At 36.7% G+C, this 20,700-nt stretch overlaps 1 protein-coding gene across 2 annotated transcripts in view; it reads right to left on the reverse strand.

The window, feature by feature from the left end:
• RSF1 (remodeling and spacing factor 1) overlaps positions 1-20,700 on the reverse strand; it is a 133,264-nt gene that overhangs the window by 82,497 nt on the left and 30,067 nt on the right. For both annotated transcript variants that reach the window (XM_043991533.1, XM_043991532.1), the window contains exon 2: positions 8,476-8,567. In XM_043991533.1, the coding sequence (XP_043847468.1) occupies positions 8,476-8,567 (92 nt within the window). The remainder of the gene's footprint in view (positions 1-8,475; positions 8,568-20,700) is intronic.

The raw sequence follows: 20,700 nt of genomic DNA on the forward strand, positions 1-20,700 counted from the left end.
AAGTGAGGTTCAAAGAGGATAAGTGGCTTACGCATGGTCACATAACAAATAAAATGTCAGATGAAGAATTTGATCCAAGATCTTTTCTTATTCTAAAACTAAAGCTCTTTTCACTCTATGACACTGCTAGGCCAGTGTAAGATATAAAAGACTCCTAATGATCTTGATGAAGGCAGTAGATATAACAATGGATTTAGAGAAAGAGACATAGGATCAAGTCTAGTTTGGGATGCTTGCTAAAAATCCCTCAGTCTCAGCTAACTCACCTGTCTAATAAGGAAAAAAAAAAATCTTTGCATTAACTACATCATAGGGCTATTGTCAAGAAAATGAATCATAAACAATAAAGCTAGTTATGCCGATTTTCTTAAACTATAATTTAGATGAGTGGATTTCTCTATTAAGCTTAATATACCCTACATTTCTTAAGCACTTATGTGTATGGTGAGAGACAAGGAGACTAAGAAACAAGTTCTTTCTTGCAGCTCTAGTACCATGGACTTTCTAGCAACTCTAGTATTAGATATTTTCATTCTCACAATTTTTCAAACCTCTCCAAAGAAGGAACTATGAACAAGAAATAGTAACAGTTTCAACTGTCTCTTTGGTGTAAGGCACTAAGAACCCCAAAGAGGTAGCAACTTGATGTACTAAACTGCAGAGAAGGCTAATAATCTCTAATGTATTCATTTGCCATCCCCTTCCTCACCTGTCACCATACTGTTGCTAAAAACAAAAGCCAAAAGCTTGCTCTGACTGGGATGGTAGCATTCTGTGATGTACCTTCCCCCCAAAAAATAAGGAACAAGAGAGAACTGGGGAAATGCACCAATGTGTGATACTCTACCAGGCCTTTAGAAAAAGGAACTGGGGGGCAGCTAAGCTAAGTGGCTCAGTGCATAGAGCACTGGCCCTGGATTCAGGAGGACCTGAGTTCAAATCTGGCCTCAGACACTTGACACTTACTAGCTGTGTGACCCTGGGCAAGTCACTTAACCCCCATTGCCTCACACACACAAAAATTTAAAAAAAAAAAAAAAGTCTAGCCCTGAAGGAAACTTCCATAAGAGGGGAAGAAGTGTGAAAGTGAGCACTAGAAGAAATATTAGGGGCAAATATTGAAATTACCAAAAATCCAGGAGGAAAAAAAAGTTAAACACTCTGAGCATAAGCATACAAATCAACAGGGAAGATCATAATAATGTAACGATTGAAATGATGCCACCTGCTGGAGAGCCACTGTAAGAAAGCTCCGCCATGAGGAGGTGTCTGAGGGCAAGCCATGCGGCTTTTCTTTGGCATCAGGAAGTGACATTTGCTTGTGAGAGGAAGAGGGGGCGAGGCTGACTCTCTCATGCTCTTTCACCAGGACTCTCATAGAGAGCAGAGCAGGAAAACTGGAGCTCCCCGAGATAGACAGATGAATCTTGGCCTCTTTCTCTCTCCACCAAATTCTTATTCTCCTTAATAAATGCTTAAAAGTCTAAACTCTTGCTAAAGCTTATAATTTATTGGCAACCACTCATTAGATATTTTAGACAGTATAGCTGGAATTTTAGCCCCTTATAATAACAAAAGGAAATATGGCCTCCAGATCAGCTATAAGTGGAGACATCTATGAATAAATACTGCAAGACAAAAAACCAAAATGAATCAACACCTAATCAGGCAGCTTGGAACCACAGCAGGGTGTTCACAAGTGGTTTAAAAGAGCATTAAGAATCGTGGAAGCAGAATTGATATCCTGCACAGCCAAAATAATTGGTAGAATAGAAAAACTTTCATCCATACTGGTAAACCTCATCTAAGAAATAGAGGGAAAATAGCAAAGAACTGGAAATCGAGGGGATGGCCATCAATTGGGGAATGGCTGAACAAATTAGGGTATATGAATATAATGGAGTACTATTGTGCTATACAAAATGATAAGCAGGCAGATTTCAGAAAAACCTGGAAAGACTTAAGTGGACTGATGCTGAGTGAAGTGAGTAGAACTAGAACATTGTACACAGTAACAGCAACATTGTGTGATGATAAACTTAGCTCTTCTCAGCAATACAATGATCCAAGGCAATTCCAAAGGACTCATGATGGAAAATGCTTTCCATATTGAGAAAAAAAGAACTGTGGAATCTGATTGCAGATTGAAACATACTATTTCTATTTTTTGTTTTTCTTTTTTGAGGTATTTTGCTTTTGTTCTGATTCTTCTTTCATAACATGACTAAAGTAGAAATATATTTGTTTATTTATTTTATTTTGGTGAGGCAATTGGGGTTAAGTGACTTGCCCAGGGTCACACAGCTAGTAAGTGTCTGAGGCCGGATTTGAACTCAGGTACTCCTGAATCCAGGGCTGGTGCTTATCCACTGCGCCATCTAGCTGCCCCAGTAGAAATATATTTAATGTGATTGTACATATATAACCTATATCGGATTTCTTTCTGTCTTTGGGGTGGGGGAAAGGAGGGAGAGAGAAAGATTAGGAACTCAAAATGTTATAAAAACAAATGTTGAAAACTATCTTTACGTGTAATTGGAAAAAAATAAAATACTATTAAGATTGAAAAAAATAGAGGAAATAAAGGAAAACCTGGAAAAAAAGAAAAGCACAAACTTAAAAGGTCTTAAAGACAGCATACTTCACGATAACTTAAGGATTACATGTCTCTTAGAAGAAAACAAACAAAATTCCTGAAGACCATAATATAAAAAATAATATAAGAAAATTTTCATCTTTAGCTCTCACCTGGACTACAGCAACAGTCTCCTAATTAGGCTCTATTTCTAGTCCCTCCCCTTTCTAATCCAACCACCACACAGTTGTCAAAGTAATAAAATCAGAGTGCAGGTGTGATCATGTCACTCCTCTACTTAAGAAACTTTAAGGGTTCCCGACTGCTCTAGGATAAAATTCCTCTCTTTGGTATTTACAGCCCTTTGTAATTTGACTACCCATTTATCCTTCAAGACCAATTACATATAATCCCCCTCACCCACTCTGTGGTCTAGCCAAACTGGCCTACATGCTGCTGCCCATACATGACATTTCATCTTCTGCCTCTGTGTTTTTACATAGGCTGTTGTTACCCATGCCTAGAATGCTCTCCATTGTGCTAGCCCCTCCCTCCACCTTTGCTTCTTGGAATCCACGAAAAAAATGTAAAAGAAGTTCTAGCACTATCAGATTTTAAACTGTATTATAAGGCAGTAATTATCAAAACTATCTGGTACTGGCTAAGAAACAGAATGGTAGATCAGTGGGAAAGAGTAAATACTTAATACACAGAAGTAAATGATTATAATAATCTTGTGTTCGATAAATGTAAAGGTTTAAGCTTTTAAGATAAAAAATTCACACCAAAAAAAAAATTTAAAAAAAAGTATGCACTGTTTGGTAAAAATTGATGGGAAAACAGAAAAGCAGTGTGGCAAAAACTAGGCATAGACCAGTATCTTACACTATTTACCAAGAGAAAGTCAAAATAGATAGACATAAAGGGAGAGGTCATAAGAAAATTAGAGGGGGCAGCTAGGTAGAGCAGTGGTTAGAGCACTGGCCCTGGATTCAGGAGGACCTGAGTTCAAATCCCACCTCAGACACTTGACACTTACTAGCTGTGTGACCCTGGGCAAGTCACTTAACCCCAATTGCCTCACAAAAAAACAAAACAAAACAAAAACAAGAAAAGAAAATTAGAACATGGAACATATTACCTATCAGATATAAATCCATAAGGATGGGAATAAAGCTTGTTTATTTGTGAACAAAAAAAGAGATAAAGAACAGTTTTGAGATATGAAATGGATAATTTTGAATACATTAAATTAAAAATGTTTTATACAAATAAAACCAAAAGTAGCCAAGAGTAAAAGGAATGAAGGAAATTGGGAGGAAAAAACTTTATAGACAGTTTCTAAGATAAAGTCCTCATATCTCAAATACATAGAGAGCTGTCAAATTTATAAGAATGAATCATTACCCAATTGATAAATGATCAAAGGATATGAACAGGAATATGGGGAAAATAAATCATATAAAAATGCTCTAAATCATTACTGACTAGAGAAATGCAAATTAAAACAACTTTGAGACTATCTCACACCTATAAAATGATAAAAGAGGAAAATACAAATCTTGGAACAGATATGGAAAAATCAGGACACTTAATACACTGGTGGGGGGCAGCTAGGTGGTACAGTAGATAAAGCACCAACCCTAGATTCAGGAGGACCTGAGTTCAAATCCAGCTTTAGACAAGTGACACTTACTAGCTGTGTGACCCTGGGCAAGTCACTTAACCCCTATTGCCCTGCAAAAATAAAAATAAATACTTAAAAATACACTGGTGATGTAACTAAGAACTGATATAACCACTTTAGAGAACAATCTGGAATTGTGCCCAAAGTGTTATAAAATTGTGTGTACCCTTTGGCCGAGCAATGCCACCATTAGGGGTATTTCCCAAAGTGATCAGGGAACTGAGGCTTCATACCACTTCTTCTTCTTCTTTTTTTTTTTTGGTGGGGCAATGGGGGTTAAGTGACTTGCCCAGGGTCACACAGTTAGTAACTGTCAAGTGTCTGAGGCCGGATTTGAATTCAGGTACTCCTGAATCCAGGGCCGGTGCTTATCCACTGCGCCACCTAGCTGCCCCCACTTTTTTTTTAAAATTAATAAAGTATTTTTCCCCCCGTTACATGTAAAGATAGTTCTCAACTTTTGTTTATACAAGCTATTCCAATTTCAGATTTTTCTCCCTCCCTCCTCCCCTAGACAGCAGGTAATCTGACATAGGTTATATATATATATATATATATATATATATATATATACACATATACATATATATACATACATACACATATATATACATACACATATATATACATACACATATATATACATACACATATATACACATATACATACATACATACATACACACACACACAACATTAAACATATTTCTGCATTAGTCATGTTATAAGAGAAAAATCAGAGCAATGACGAAAAACCTCAAAATAGAAAAACATCAGCAACCAAAACAAAAGAAATAGTATGGTTCATTCAACATCTATACTCCACAGTTCTTTTTTTTTTTTTTTCTTCCCCCCCCTGGATTTGGAGATCCTCTTCTATCATGAGTTTCCTGGAACTCTTCTGTACCATTGCATTGGTGAGAAGAATTCATACCACTTCTCAGCCACTTTCCCTTACCACTACCCACCTTTTCAAGTTTCCTTTGGCATGTTTTCACCCATGCTTAGAATGCAAGCCACCTGAGGGCAGGGACTGTCTTGAAAATTTGATAGGACAGTAACTACTTGAATGTGGAGACAATGGAGAAAAAGGGGTCAGTGCACCTTAAAGCTCCTAGCTTGTCTGACTAGAATAGAAACAATAATAGCCTACAGTTGTGTGGTATTTCATGGTTTTTTTTTAATGCTTTTATATATGTTCAGATTCTTTTTTTTTTTTTTTGCAGGGCAATGAGGGCCGGTGCTTTACCACTGTGCCACCTAGCTGCACCCCCTGTTCAGATTCTTGAAACCACTTACCACAAGATTTTCCAAAGCACAAATTCCTTCTATAATATTCCTGACAAGAGGTCTGACCTCTTTATACATACTTCCAATGATAGGGAACTCACTCTCTAATGAGACAGACTTTATGTTCTAAAATATTTACACTCTTTGTGGTAGCAAAGAACTGAAATTGAGGGGATGTCCATCATTTGGGGAATGGGGAATGGCTGAATAAGCAGTGACAGAATACTATTGTGCTATAAGAAATGATGAGCACACTGATTTTAGAAAAAACATGGGAGAGCACTGGCCCTGGAGTCAGGAGGACCTGAGTTCAAATCCAGCCTCAGACACTTGACACTTAATAGCTGTGTGACCCTGGGCTAGTCACTTAACCCAAATTGCCTCACACCCCCCCCCCCAAAAGGGGGGGGGGGAGAATGGGAAGACTTGTATGAAATAATGAAGAGTTAAATGAGCAGTACCTAGAGAACATCATATACAGTAACAGCAATATTTTTCAAAAAACAAGCTATTCTGAGTCACATGAATATTCAAATCACTTACAAAGGACCTAGGAAGGAAGATGCTATCCACCTGAAACACTGGTTTCTAGCGTGGTGTTGAGAGGGACACCAGGTCAGAACTCAAAATGCAATAACAGAAAATATTTTTTAAAAATTACTTTAGGGGCAAGCTAGATGGCACAGTGGATAGAGCACCGGCCCTGGATTCAGGAGGACCTAAGTTCAAATCCGGCCTCAGACACTTAACACTTACTAGTTGTGTGACCCTGGGCAAGTCATTTAACCCCAACTGCCTCACCACACCACCCCCCAATTACTTTAATTAAATCAGTACTTGTCAACAACAACTAAAAACGAATCTCTGGCTTCATTTATTGCCAGGTTGAATATGACAAATACTGAAATGTGACCAATTTCACATAAATTTCACAGTTTATATTTTATGAATAACACAATAAATACAGGTATTACATACATACATACACACAAACATACACAAGTGCATGCACATGCACACAAAATGTAACTGGTCATTGAAAAAGTTGAAAAGGAATCTCAATCATCTAGTCCAAATTGGTCTTTTTACAGAAGAGAAAACTGAGTCACAGAAAAGCAACTTGCTTAGTTAAGGGACAGAGCTAGAGCTAGAAAACCCAGGTTTCCTGACCCCCAACAAGTACTCTACAACACAAATGTATGACAATGGTAAGAATGATTATTATTGAGCAAAATATTACCCTCACATTCAAATATTTCTTTGCTTTACATAGTGAGTTCCTCAAAATATCCAGTCATATGAGTAGCACACTTATATTATTCCCATTTTCCATATGAAGAAAGTGAGAATCTCTCCAGAGAGATTCTATGTCTTGCTATTTTGTGAGTTATAAAACCTTTAACAAGACTTGTCAAAGAATACTAATATTAAAAAGTTCATCTAAAGTCAGATTCCTAAAAGCTCAACATCCCTATTCTTTATCATGAGCATTTACCATGTTAGGGAGAACAACTTTATAGGTACGAGAATACATAATTAATCTGTCATTTTAAATCTTTCTCATTATAATACATTTCAGAGACTCTTCAAAACCAATAAGGCAAGTTTACCTATCTAAAAGACTGGATAGGATTCTCCTGGCACTGGTGTCAGGTATATTTTATATAAAGGAAAAGAAAAAAAAAATTAAAGGACTTAATTATTTCAAATATCATACTGTAAGAGTATTCTCAGGGGGCAGCTAGGTGGCGCAGTGGATAGAGCACCAGCCCTGGAGTCAAGAGGACCCGAGTTCAAATCCGGCCTCAGACACGTAACACTTACTAGCCGTGTGACCCTGGGCAAGTCACTTAACCCCAATTGCCTCACCCCCCCACCAAAAGTATTCTCTAAGACAGCAGAGCAAATCAATCACCATCAAAAGAATGAGATTTTATTCACCTCCAGAGAAAGAACTGATATATGGATGTATGTATTGTATGTTTTCATCAGTGCACTCATGTGCGTGCATGAATGTGTGTGTGTGTGTGTGTGTGTGTGTGTGTGTGTGTGTGTGTGAGTGAAATGTTAGCCACCTCTAGTTATGAGCTTCACTTTTCATGGATCTAGTGATTCCAAATGTTAAAAAGTTGTTTACATAAAATCAGTGAATGTCAACAATTAAGAAAAAGTAGCAAAAGGGTAAAAACAATTCTTTGGGATTTGAACAGCTAGATAACAGCCTGGTCCTTCCAAGTGGATATAAACCAGAACAAACCAATAAATGTGACCTTAAGGTATAGATAATGTTGCAACCAGATTTTAAAAAAAGATTGGGGGGGGCGGGGCAGAGAGCTTCCAAAGCTTCTGTAATCCATGAAGTCAACTTTGGAAAAGATATTGGTTGAGGAGCCAATCCAAGACCAGCCTCGAAGGTCAGGATAAAATTTAAATTTTGGATCTGACTCAGAATAATTCTGATTCAGAGTTGATTCGCTTGGACCTTGATGAACTCCATTCCCCCAAACTACTACCCTACATGCATCCTGGAATATGATTGACTTGGGGAAGGACCTACGGGGTCTTTGGGAACTGATTTTTCTGAAGACTAGGATAAATATCTTGCTTGCTTTTCAAGATATTTTCATTTACAAGAATCACCTATGTATTCAGCATTTTCTGGTATCCAAGGTTGTCACTATATAGTCTCTGCTACTCTGTAAAAATCACAGATCAAATCTATCTAGTAAAAACTGAATATCTACTTGCAGATATCACATGTCAATTTTGCTATGTACTCATTATACTTTGTAATACGTATAATTATTTAATGTTATATCAGTAGGACTAGCTTTCCAAATTTTTATTTTGTGCAAAGTAAAATCATAAAGTTTATGTTGAGAAAGGCAATATCTCATTAGTAGATGATTTTTAAAATATTTACCTTAATCAAATATTTTTCCCATCTGTCTGCTGTTACAGATTTACCAATCTTCCTCATCAGTTTCAAATGGAGCTCCACCAATTCTTTTGGTACTTTAAGAGAGTAAAGAAAACATACAAAAAAGATTAGCTTACATTAATTATTTCACATATGATTAAGATTAAACAAAGCATTTGGAAATATTTTCTTGAAAGTAGAGAAAAGTTTAACAAAACACACCATGATTTAAATCCTATTAATTATACGAGCTACAAAATGAGTCACCGAGTTACCTCTTTAACTATTCTATGTATTTTGAATAAGTTATGCCAGTCTAGAATCATAGTCCAGTCAGGGGCCTCATTGCACCAGATAGTTCCAGAAAGGTTAATCTAAGCTAATTTTTTAAAAAAGTCTATAGTCTATCTTATCTCATAAGAGAGTGAGTTCCCTATCTGAAGAGTTTAAAGAGAATCCAGGTAACCACTTGCCAGGTATAGAAGCACTTTGTGCTTTGGAAAATCATGGGAGAAGATAACCTTTGTAGCAAGCATCAAAAAGCTGAACATATATAAAAGCATTAGGAAAACTATAAAATATCACACAACTATAGGGTAGTATTATTGTTTCTATTATCATCCTACTGGTCAGACAAGCTAGAAGCTTTAGGGTGGACCAACTCCTTTTTCTCTCTTGTCTCCACATTTAAGCAATCATTGTCCTATCAAGTTTTCCTTCTTAATGACTTTCTTACCATGTGATACAAATATAAGAAAATATAAGCAAGACAGGCCCTGCCCTCAAGTGGTTTACATCCTAAGCATTGATGAAAACATGCTAAAGGAATCTTAAAAAGCTGGGGAGTGATAGGGGAAAGTGGCTAGAAGTGGTATGAAGGTTTGGTTCCTAGTAAGAGAAAGTAAAGAAAAACCTAAGAGTATGGCATCTTAAAGACAGAGTCCATTCCCACAGCAACTGACCTAGCTTTAGATCATTATTTCTTCAAGACATACCTATTACAAAAGTCTCCTAATCTCCCTGTTTCTTTCCATTCTCTTCCCCTTCCAATTCATCCCACACACGGAGGCAGTTCAAAATTCATCAAATATTTGCTTTTATGTTATTCTTCTAATTCCTTGCTTGAAAACTTCAATTGCTTCCCAATGTCTACAAAACTGATAAAAAATATTTTCAATATCATCTTAATAATTCCCTTTCCTGGGAGCAGCTAGATGGTGCAGTGGAGAAAGCACCAGCCCTGGATTCAGAAGGACCTGAGTTCAGATTTGACCTCAGACACTTGACATTTACTAGCTGGGTAAGTCACTTAACCCTCATTGCCCTGCAAAAAAAAAGATATATATTTCCCCGTTTTTATCAGGTAGGTCTCTTCATCCTACCCTGAACACTCCTTTCTCCTTTTCTTCCATATCTATTCCCGTTATTATGCCCTGTCATCTCTAAAGCTCATCCATACTTTAAGGACTAGCTCAGCTTCCATATTCTATATGAAAGATTTTCTGAAAACTTCCTCTCCAAATATTAATAATGAATATTAATGACTTAGGTTTCCCCCTAGATTTACATAGTGGTTTATACAATCTCATTTGTTTGTCACAATATTCTTGTGAGATACATATTAAAATTGATGTTATTCCCATTTTACATCTTAGGAGTCAAATGGTAAAACAGTTTTAAATGACTGGCTCACGATCATACAACTGAATCTGAATCCAGGTTTTCCTAAGTCCAGTACTACACCACACCACTATACACTGTGAGCGCTTCCTTGTTTGAACTTTAATAGCATTTGTTGTCTGTGCCACTCAGTCTGGACTAGCCACTTACTGACATATTGTTAGAGCAACAGCAACACGGTACAGAGAGACAGCTGGCTTCAACAGGAAGATCTGAGGTTCAGGTCCTATCTCTGACACGTACTGGCTTCATGAATATAGGCACATCCTCCTAGTTTCCCAATCAACTCTCAAAAGATTCTAAGTTACAAATGAGTTGTAATCTGAACCTGAGAAGTATACTTCCATTCTTGAAGCTCTCCATACAGTTAGAAGCATAAGTCAGGCTCCCAAAACATAGTGTGTGTGCATGGGGGGGGGGGGGGTATTTTCAAATACAAAATTATCAGAAATTTTTAAATCTTCTGATATATGGGAAGACAATTTGGGAAATAATTGAATTTTCATTTAATAGCTATTTTTTAAGCATGAAGTAATTTTGTAAAGTTTAAAAACAAAATATACTCTAAATTGCCATGTCCATAAAGGTATGATATTTGAAATTTTTAATGTAAAAAATTTATTCAGTCATATAAATACATTTTAACCTCTTTGAATACACATTTTTTTCATGTGTAAAATGAAACTTTTGTACTAAATAATTTCTAAGGTCTTTTCCAACTTTAGATCCTAATGGTAAGATTTATTAGCTGAATTCACTTTTAAATATTTTTAATTTTTGTTGCAAATACTTTAGAAATCAAACATCTTTTTCCTAATGTATGAATAGCAAACAAACGCAAACTAAATAAAAGAAACCACAGACAACAGAACAAAAGAAAATTGTTTTCTACACTTTGTATTCATCATGGAGTCAACAAGTTTCAGAGAACATTCATTTTTAGAAATTGTTGCAGGTTAAAAACAAACAAAAAACAAATGCAATGAATGTAACTGTTGACACAGGAGCCTTTCTATGTATTATTTTTTGAGCTGCCATCATAAAGCATTTCTGGTTCTTGAGGCATTTCATCTTTTAAAATAATTTTCTTTGGGGGCAGCTAGGTGGTGCAGTAGATAAAGCACCAGTCCTGGATTCAGAAGGACCTGAGTTCAAATCTAGCCTCAGACACTTGACACTTTTTCTTCACCTTTAAAAGACCAAAAGCTTCCCCAGATTGAGCCACCCTACTCTCAACTTTCACAAATATTTCTGAATGTCAGTTTATAGCAAGTTGAATTGGGGCTATTAATAACTATTTTAATCTAACCAACTGTATTAGGGACCTAGCTCAATGCATTCCTTCAACTACCAGTTTAGTAGCTGTCCAAAAAGGAAACATGGGTAAATATATTGATTCTGTGCTCTCTATAATCACCACTACCTTTTCTAGATGTTCACTAACCATCCCTTTAATAATATACTCTAGGATTTTGCCAAGAATTTAAGTCAAGCTCACTGGCTTAAAGAGGCCTTTCCCTTCCTGTTTGTTTTTACCTGGCAAGAGCACAAGACAGTGGAAAAAACACCAGACTTACAGTCAGAAAAAATACTCTCCATAGTACATTGGGCAGGTCAATTAACTGAGGACCTAAGTTACTCATATATAAAATGAACAGCAGGCCTAAATAGCCTCTAACCTCTTGTCTAGTTTTTATTCTCCAATTAATTTCTCTTCTAGCTTATTTTATTCTCCAACCCTAAAGTAACTCTCCTGCTCCTATGAAATTTCAAAGATCACTGCTGGTGGCTCAGTAATCACATGTGTCAATTCTATCAGTACATAAAGAATCCACTAACTTATATTCCAAGGAAACCTAGATGTTCTCTAACTCCCTACTTCTTCTGGGTATACTTCCCTATTTGCCATTTCTTGTTGTATCCTTTCTAATCTGGAGATCATTCTCTTTTGTAGAACTGAAACAAATGTAGACTTGAACAGCTTTCCCTTCTCTCCATAATTTGTTACCATTGTACTGTGTAGCTAAAGCATCCTTCTCCCATCTTTGATCACTCTCCTTTTCCTCAATATGATTTTTTTTTTTGGTGAGGCAATTGGGGTTAAGTGACTTGCCCAGGGTCATACAGCTAGTAAGTGTTAAGTGTCTGAGGCCGGATTTGAACTCAGGTCCTCCTGACTCCAGGGCCGGTGCTCTATCTATTGTGCCACCTAGCTGCCCATCTCAATGTGATTTTTAAAACAACCTTTTTGTTGACTTTGCTTTCATTTTGTATATACCAAAGTATTTCACATTGCTTTAATGAAAGGAGGAATGTGTATTTTCTCATAAGTTTAGCACGAACTCAGGTCAACTGCCTTATTGTTGTTTTCATTTACACTTTGATTCTGCTTCTGCCATTCTATATTAATTCACAAGGTTCTGACGCTCCTTATAGAACCATGACATTTTAATATTTTATATTTATGATTTTGCATTTGTCCTCCATTATGAACTCTTGCTTCCACCTTCTATACATGACTCTCAAAGACCAGTCGAGATTTTGGAGGAGGAACCAGGGCAGTGACAGACTATGCAGAAACCAAGGTAGACCAATTTTCCAGGAAAAGATCACAAATGCAAGCCATAGGCAAGCAACTAGGGCAAGAACTTTGTAAAAGCGGTGGTCCACTAATGCATTGTTGGTGGAGCTGTGAGCTGATCCAACCATTCTGGAGAGCAATTTGGAATTATGCCCAAAGGGCGATAAAGCTGTGCATACCCTTTGACCCAGCAATCCCACTTTTAGGTCTTTTGCCCAAAGAAATCATGGAAGGGGGAAAGGGACCCACATGTACAAAAATATTTATAGCTGCTCTTTACGTGGTAGCAAGGAATTGGAAGTTGAGGGGGTGCCCATCAATTGGGGAATGGCTGGACAAGTTGTGCTATATGAATACAATGGAATACTATTGTGCTGTAAGAAATGATGAGCAGGAAGAGTTCAGAGAAACCTGGAGGGTCTTACATGAGCTGATGATGAGTGAGATGAGCAGAACCAGAAGAACATTGTACACAGTATCATCAACATTGAGTGTTGACCTACTGTGATGGACTATATTCTTCTCACCAATGCAATGGTACAGAAGAGTTCCAGGGAACTCATGATAGAAGAGGATCTCCAAATCCAAGAAAAAAAAAAGAAAGAAAGAACTGTGGAGTATAGATGCTGATTGAACCATATTATTTCTTTTGTTTTGGGTGCTGTTGTTTTTTTTTTCTATTTTGAGGTTTTGCATCACTGCTCTGATTCTTTCTCTTGTAACAGGATTAATGCAGAAATAGGATTAATGTTATTATGTGTATATATATGTGTGTGTATATATATATCTATATGTATATGTATAGATATATATAGATATAACCTATATCAGATTACCTGCTGTCTAGGGGAGGGGGGGAGGGAGGGGAGGGAGGGAGGGAGAAAAATCTGAAAGTGTAAAGCATGTATAAACAAAAGTTGAGAACTATCTTTACATGTAACGGAAAAAATAAAATATCTCAAAAAAAAAAAAAAAAAAAAAGCGGTGGTCCAGGATAAAGGACCCAGATCAAAAGAATAGAAGAGAAATGCAGTGTTGTAGCTCTAATCTCAAAGAGGGCATCTGGGACTCGGCCTCCTGGCAGAGTCATTCAACACAGGTATCTTGGAACCAAACCCACAGAGCAAAACAGGGTCATGGGCCTTTTGTTGACCCCAGCAGCAAGGACACAAAATAAAATAGGCCAGTACCATACAAGGGCATCTAAGTTTTATTAGCAGTCCACAGAGCTTAGCCTTAACACAAAGTTCCAATCTGGGAAGTAAGGCTCAAAGAATGAGTAGACATGACTTTTATAAATCTAAAATAGTTGATGAGGTCCCTATTTGTCCATTTCACTCTTGTCAGAGAACTCCCCTTTGTTCCTACTCACTGGAATTCCTTCTCTCTCTTTCAAGGTTTCCATCTAATCAAGGCTTGATATGAATGAGTGGAAAAGTATTTTATTAAGTGCTTTTTTCATGCGTCAGACAATGCACACTGGGGATACAAAGATTTAAAAAGAGGGTCCTTGCCTTCAAGAAGCTTACATTCTAATAGGGGAAGACAATGCCTATTGGAAAGAGGTGACCAGGGAAGGGAGTTATGTCCTGGAGAGGAGTAAGCAAAGAGGTGGGGGAAGGACTCTTCTTTTCTCACCAGGCTGCAATCTAGACTTCTCCCATAAAACTCTTCATCCTGGAATATCACTTTAACCCTAGAATTTACACCTCAAAAGTACCCCTTGTCCTGCCATTGCAGGGCTTCTCTCTTGGATGGCTAGCTCTTCCCCAAAACCTCTATTGGCCAGCCATTTCTTCATTTCTCACCAGGTTGTAATCCAGACTCTCACGTTCCAGCCCCAACCTTCCTTCTTCCTTTGTCCCAACTTTTTAACTTCTTTTTACATGTTGACTTCTCTTAGTTGAATGTAAACTCCTTGAGGGTAGGACTGTTTTTGGTTTTTTTTGCTTACATTTGCACACAAAGTGCCTGGAACATCATAAGTGCTCATAAATGCTTTAACAAGCATTTATGACAGATGGTAAGATGGCCTGGGGTGTTGGCTGGATACCGTATGAAGCTGAAGCATGTCCTAGTGCCTAGAGTCAGCTAGTAGACCGAGTGGGCTAGATCACAATTTGTGTGTGTATTTATATACATATTTGTATCAGTTTGCTAGATATACTGGATATCAGACCCTTGTCAGAGATATTTGTTGTAAAGATGTTTTTCCTAGTCAATTGCTTCCCTTCTTATCCTAACTGTTGATTTTATTTAGGTTAAATCTTTTCAATTTCATGAAGACAAAGTTACTTATTTAAACATTTATGCCTGCTATTCCTTGTTTGGGTAAGAATCTGTTTTCTACCAACAGCTGGGACCTGATCTGGTTTCTTCTAATTTTTTTGTAGTATGATCTTTAATATTAAAATGTATAAATATGAATAGGCAGTGTTGGGGGTAGGAGGGTTTATGAAATGACAGGTTCTGCTGTTACTGAAGCTATGAATTGGTCAAATCATTCAGGAAAGCAATTTGGAATTTTGCAAATTGACTAAAATGCCCATACCCATTGATCCAAAGATCCCACTGGAAGACATATAGCCAAAATGGGTCAAAGAAAGAAAGAAATCCATTATAAACAGTAAAATATCCATAATAGCATTTTTTTTTAAGTAGCAAGAAACTGGAAATGTATGTAGGGGAAGGGCTAAAAATTATGTGACATGAACATACTAAAATATTACTGCACAGTAAAAAAAGATGAATATGAAGAATGCAGAGAAGCATGGGAAAAGGTATATAAACAGACACAAAATTAAATAAGCAGAACAAAGAAAACAATAAGGACTACAATAATATAAATGTAAAAAACAACAATAAAATAAAATCTGAACACAGTATGATAATAATAATGAATAAACTTGACCCTGAAGAAAATATGAGAATGCATCTCTCTCCCTTTATTTTTGCAAGGATAAAGGACTACAGGCATGGCACACTACCTATAATGTTAAACTTGTTTAATGTGTTAGTTTTGCTAAACTACTGGGGTTTTTTTAATTCCCTGGTAAAGAAGTGGCTTTTGGGGTGTAGTAGAATGATATATTGGAAAATTAAGTTGATATAAAATAATTACTAGAAGGTATCAAAATCAATGTTTTAAAAAAAGTTATTAGCTACTCTATCATATAAAAAGATGCACAAAGGCTTTTCCTCAAGATAGTGGAATGATTGGAAACAACACCGTGGCACTCTCAAAACTACTCTTAACAGATATGAAAGAAATAGCTCCACACCTAGTAATGACAAAGAAATCTATGGAGAAACTAGACTAAACTGCATTTTGTCAGACAAGGTCCACACAGATAGAAAAGCTGTCAGGGAATGCAAGTCTTCCAGATGGAAGAGCACAGGAACCCATACAAGTCTGGACACTGAAACCCAGTATGGAGATAAAGTAGATGGGACCAAAGGAAGGAGTCTAACCAAGAATTTCTGGAGCATATACTTAATGTTAGTGCAACTCAGAACCAGGACTTGAACCTACAGGGTTGAAATCTGAATGCCCAAAATCAAAACCATCCCATCTCAGACCTGCGGCTGAAGATATTTCTGAAACGTAGTGTTATAAAGATTATCTAGAGTGGATAGAGCGCTGGCCCTGGATTCAGTAGGACCTGAGTTCAAATCCGGCCTCAGACACTTAATACTTACTAGCTGTGTGACCCTGGGCAAGTCACTTAACCCCAATTGCCTCACTAAAAAAATTAAAAAAAGATTATATAGGTTTTACCTAGACAATAGAGACCCAGATCAAAGAAAGCTCCACTGTTTTCTTATAGAAGTACACAGAGCCTACCCCAACACAAAGTCCTAATTGGAGAAGGAAGGCTGAGAAAATAAGTTAACGAAAGAAAATAATGACAAAAATATTATGGAGCCAGAGAAACTCAAGAGATAAAACCCAAGAATTTACATTATCACAAGCAAAGCTACAGACTATTGGAATTCCTGGAAAAAATGAAGCAAGCATAAGAGTCTCCTTGAAAATTACACTGGAAGAAGAGAAAGCAAAGATAAGAAACCATGACTAAGGGACAGCTAGGTGGCGTAATGGATAGACCTGGAGTCAGGAGTACCTGAGTTCAAATCCGGCCTTAGACACTTAACGCTTACTAGCTGTTTGACCCTAGGCAAGTCACTTAACCTCAATTGTCTCACAAAAAGAGAGAGAGAGAAAGAAACCATCACTAAAGGGCAGCTAGGTGGTGCAGTGGATAAAGCACCGGCCCAGGATTCAGGAGGACCTGAGTTCAAGTCCAACCTCATACACTTGGCACTTACTAGCTGTGTGACCCTGGGCAAGTCACTTAACCCTCACTGCCTCACAAAAAAACAAAAACAAAAAACAAAAAACCATGACTAAGGACAAGGCAAGTAGAAGAGAAGAGCAGTAGAATATTAGCAGGTTGTTATTAAATATAGGTAATTAGTATTGTGTAATCTCCCCTTTCAATACCCTTTTCTTCTATGTAAAGAGTGCGAAGGGGGCAGCTAGATGGCACAGTGGATAAAGCACCAGCCCTGGATTCAGGAGGACCTGAGTTCAAATCCGGCCTCAGACACTTGACACTTACTAGCTGTATGACCCTGAACAAGTCACTTAACCCTCATTGGAAGGAAGTTGAAACAAAGGTTTAAAAAGAGTTAAATTAAAGGACTAGAGAAAAATCTTTTACAATTCAGGTAAACTCAAAAAAGCAGGGATAGTAAGTAATCATAATCCCTCAGAGAGCATAACACTAAAGACTGATTTGATTAGAAGAAATTCATTTTTTTGTCTGCTGTTTTGCACAACCGCATATGTATAACTTATATTGAATTGCTTAAGTTCTTAAGGGGAGAATAGGGAGGAAGCATAAGAATTTGGAACACAAAGTTTTAAAAATTGATGTTACAATTTGTTTTTACATGTAAGGTGGGGAAAAATTCTAAATAAATAATTTTTTTAAAAAGCAATTCAAGGGGCAGCTAGATGGCACAGTGGATAGAGCACTGGCTCTGGAGTCAGGAGTACCTGAGTTCAAATCCGGCCTCAGACACATAACACTTACTAGCTGTGTGACCCTGGGCAAGTCACTTAACCCCAATTGCCTCACTTAAAAAAAAAAAAAGCAATTCAAAAGAAAATTTTATTATGCTTGGTTTAAAGAAAGCATAGACAATGAATTATTATCAATATTTAAAATATATATGCACCAAATGAGATATCTTCTAAATATTCTAAGGAAAACTAACAGGAATAAATTCCAGATTCATAATAGAAAATAAAATTATAATACCAAGGGGATCTCAATGCACTCCCACTCAATACTAGACAAAAGATAAACAAGAAGGAAGTTAAAGACCTAAAGAAAATTCTAGAAAAGTTAGATTTTATAGCTCTCTGGTGATTAGAGAATAGAAACACAAAGTATACATATTTTCAGCTGTGCAAGGCACCTTTACAAAAACTGACTATGCAGTAAGGCACAGAAAACTCACAAATACAGAAAAGCAGAAATATTAAATCAACCTTTACTAAAAACTATGCAATAAAAATTATATTCAATAAAGGGCCATTAAAGAAAGTATTAATATTAATTGGGAACTCAATATGGAGATAGCAGTCAAATGGGAAAAATATTTTTGTACCAAATTTCTCTTGTGTTTGGTACCCACAATATAGAAATAATTAACTGACATACATAAAATGAAAAGTTATTCCCTATTAGAAAAGTGATCTAAGGATATGAATAGTTTTTTTTTTAATTCAAACTTATCAACAACCAATGCAAACCAAAACAGTACTTTGACAAGGATAACAAAATATGAGATTAGTCAACATTGAAGGTTTTGTGGGAAGAGAGGCACATTTGTACATTGTTGATGGACCTGTGAACTACGAAATAAAGTGTTTAAAATGTTCCTATCTTTTTAACTATAGATTCCATTACCAGGCTTATATGCCAAGGAGGCTATTGATAAGGAAAAAGTCCCTTAATATACACCAAAATGTTTATTGCAATACTTTTTGTGAATGCAAAGAACTGGAAACCAAAAAGATGCTCATCAACTAGGGAATGGCTAAACAAATTGTGGTTCATGAATATTATTATTATATAAGAAATTATAAATATGGCAAATATAGAAGCATGGAAAGATCTACATGAAATGATGCATAGTGAAGCAGACAAAAGAAAAAATACACAATGACAACAATGTAAATGTAAAGAATCTCGCATAAAAAAGTCAAAAGTGCTGTCAATTCTGCTATAACTTGAGAGATGCCTTCCTTAAAAAGCATCATGCTATGCAAAAATGTGCAAGAGAAATCGCAGGAAAACGAAATTAAATAAAATGGAAAAAATATAAGACTAAAAAAAAAAACAACAGTTAAATAGCAGAGTTCTATACATGTTAAATGGCTAATACATAATCACTGCAATAAATAGTGACAACCATCCATGGCCTCCAGCTGCTGTTTCTCCTATAACCCCAGTTCTCACTTTCCATGGGCTAGGCTGGCAAAGCCTGAAGCAAGGTGGGCAGACTATGACTCTTTGGCCTCAGGGGGTTTCAGCCATGGGGAAAAGGGAAAAGAAGGAGAGTGTGGACCAGCCTTCCTCCTCCCGGAAAAATATACACTACACTAGCACTTTACCTTGACAAAGACCTGAAGTTTTGCTTGTGAAAGTGGGTTACAGAATGTGCATTACAGTTTTCTCATGGAACAATCACGAAGAAGTCAATTCAAAATTTGGGTTATGTTAAAAATGTTCCCTGATGTATCAGTCTCATTGGAACAAATTCATACTTTCAAAATACTCATTATGGCAGAACTGACTGTAACTGTTGCAAACTTATAAAGAACAAGCTTGGTTCAGAAGGAGGACAATAATAGAAGATACTCATACCCCACACCTTTGCAGAAGAGAGGTCCCCAAGTTCTTTCTACAATACAAATATGGTCTTAATACCCAAACCTGAAACAAATCAAAGAATATCCTTAATGGATACTGACACAAACATCTGGGATAAATATGCGGGGGGGGGGGGGGGGGGGGAGGCTAGGTGGCGCAGTGGATGGAATGCTAGGCATGGAGTCAATAGGACCTAAGTTCAAATCTGATCTCAGACACTTACTAGCTGATCCTGAGCAAGTCACTTAACCCTGGTTTGCCCAAGTTCCTCATCTGTAAAATGAGGTGGAAAAGGAAATAGGGAATTACTCCAGTATCTTTTCCAAGAAAACCCCAAATGGGGTCATGAAAGAGTTGGACACAATGAAATGACTGAACAACAAAAAAAGAATCTCCAGGAATATATAAAAAAGACTGTACACTATGATCAACTGGTATTTACACTAGAAATACAAGGTTGGCTCAATTATTAGAACACAAGCTCTTTGTGAGTGTGAATTGTTTCTTTCTTTGTACTTTTATCCCCAGTGGCTAAGGTCAGTGGCTGGTACAGTGTAGTTGTTTAATAAATACTTGTTGATTGAGTTAATATTAAGAAAATGATAAACATAATAAAACTATATAGCAAAAACAAGCAAAATCACAATGTTAAATCACAGATGCAGAAAAGGCCTTTGATAAAATAAAACTCAATTCTAGGTTAAAAAAAAATCATAGGAATATTGGGATCTCTCCTCAATATGGTAAATAGTATCTATCTAAAACCAAGAGATAGAATTTTATGTAACAGAAAAATTAGAGGTCCTTCCATTAAGACAAAAGGTAACACAAGAATAGCCATTATCATGCTATCTGACAAGGAACAAAATAAATCCACATAAATCACCAGCCTTTCGATTTATTATCAACAAAACTCAGCAGGAAGATAGAGAAATTCTATTCAAAATAACATCAAAATATATAAAATATTTATGAGTCCACCTAACTAAGATCCCCGAAGGACTATATGAATACTACTAT

This window comes from Dromiciops gliroides, chromosome 3 (genome assembly GCF_019393635.1).
Source record: "Dromiciops gliroides isolate mDroGli1 chromosome 3, mDroGli1.pri, whole genome shotgun sequence".
Classification (NCBI taxonomy): Eukaryota; Metazoa; Chordata; class Mammalia; order Microbiotheria; family Microbiotheriidae; genus Dromiciops; species Dromiciops gliroides.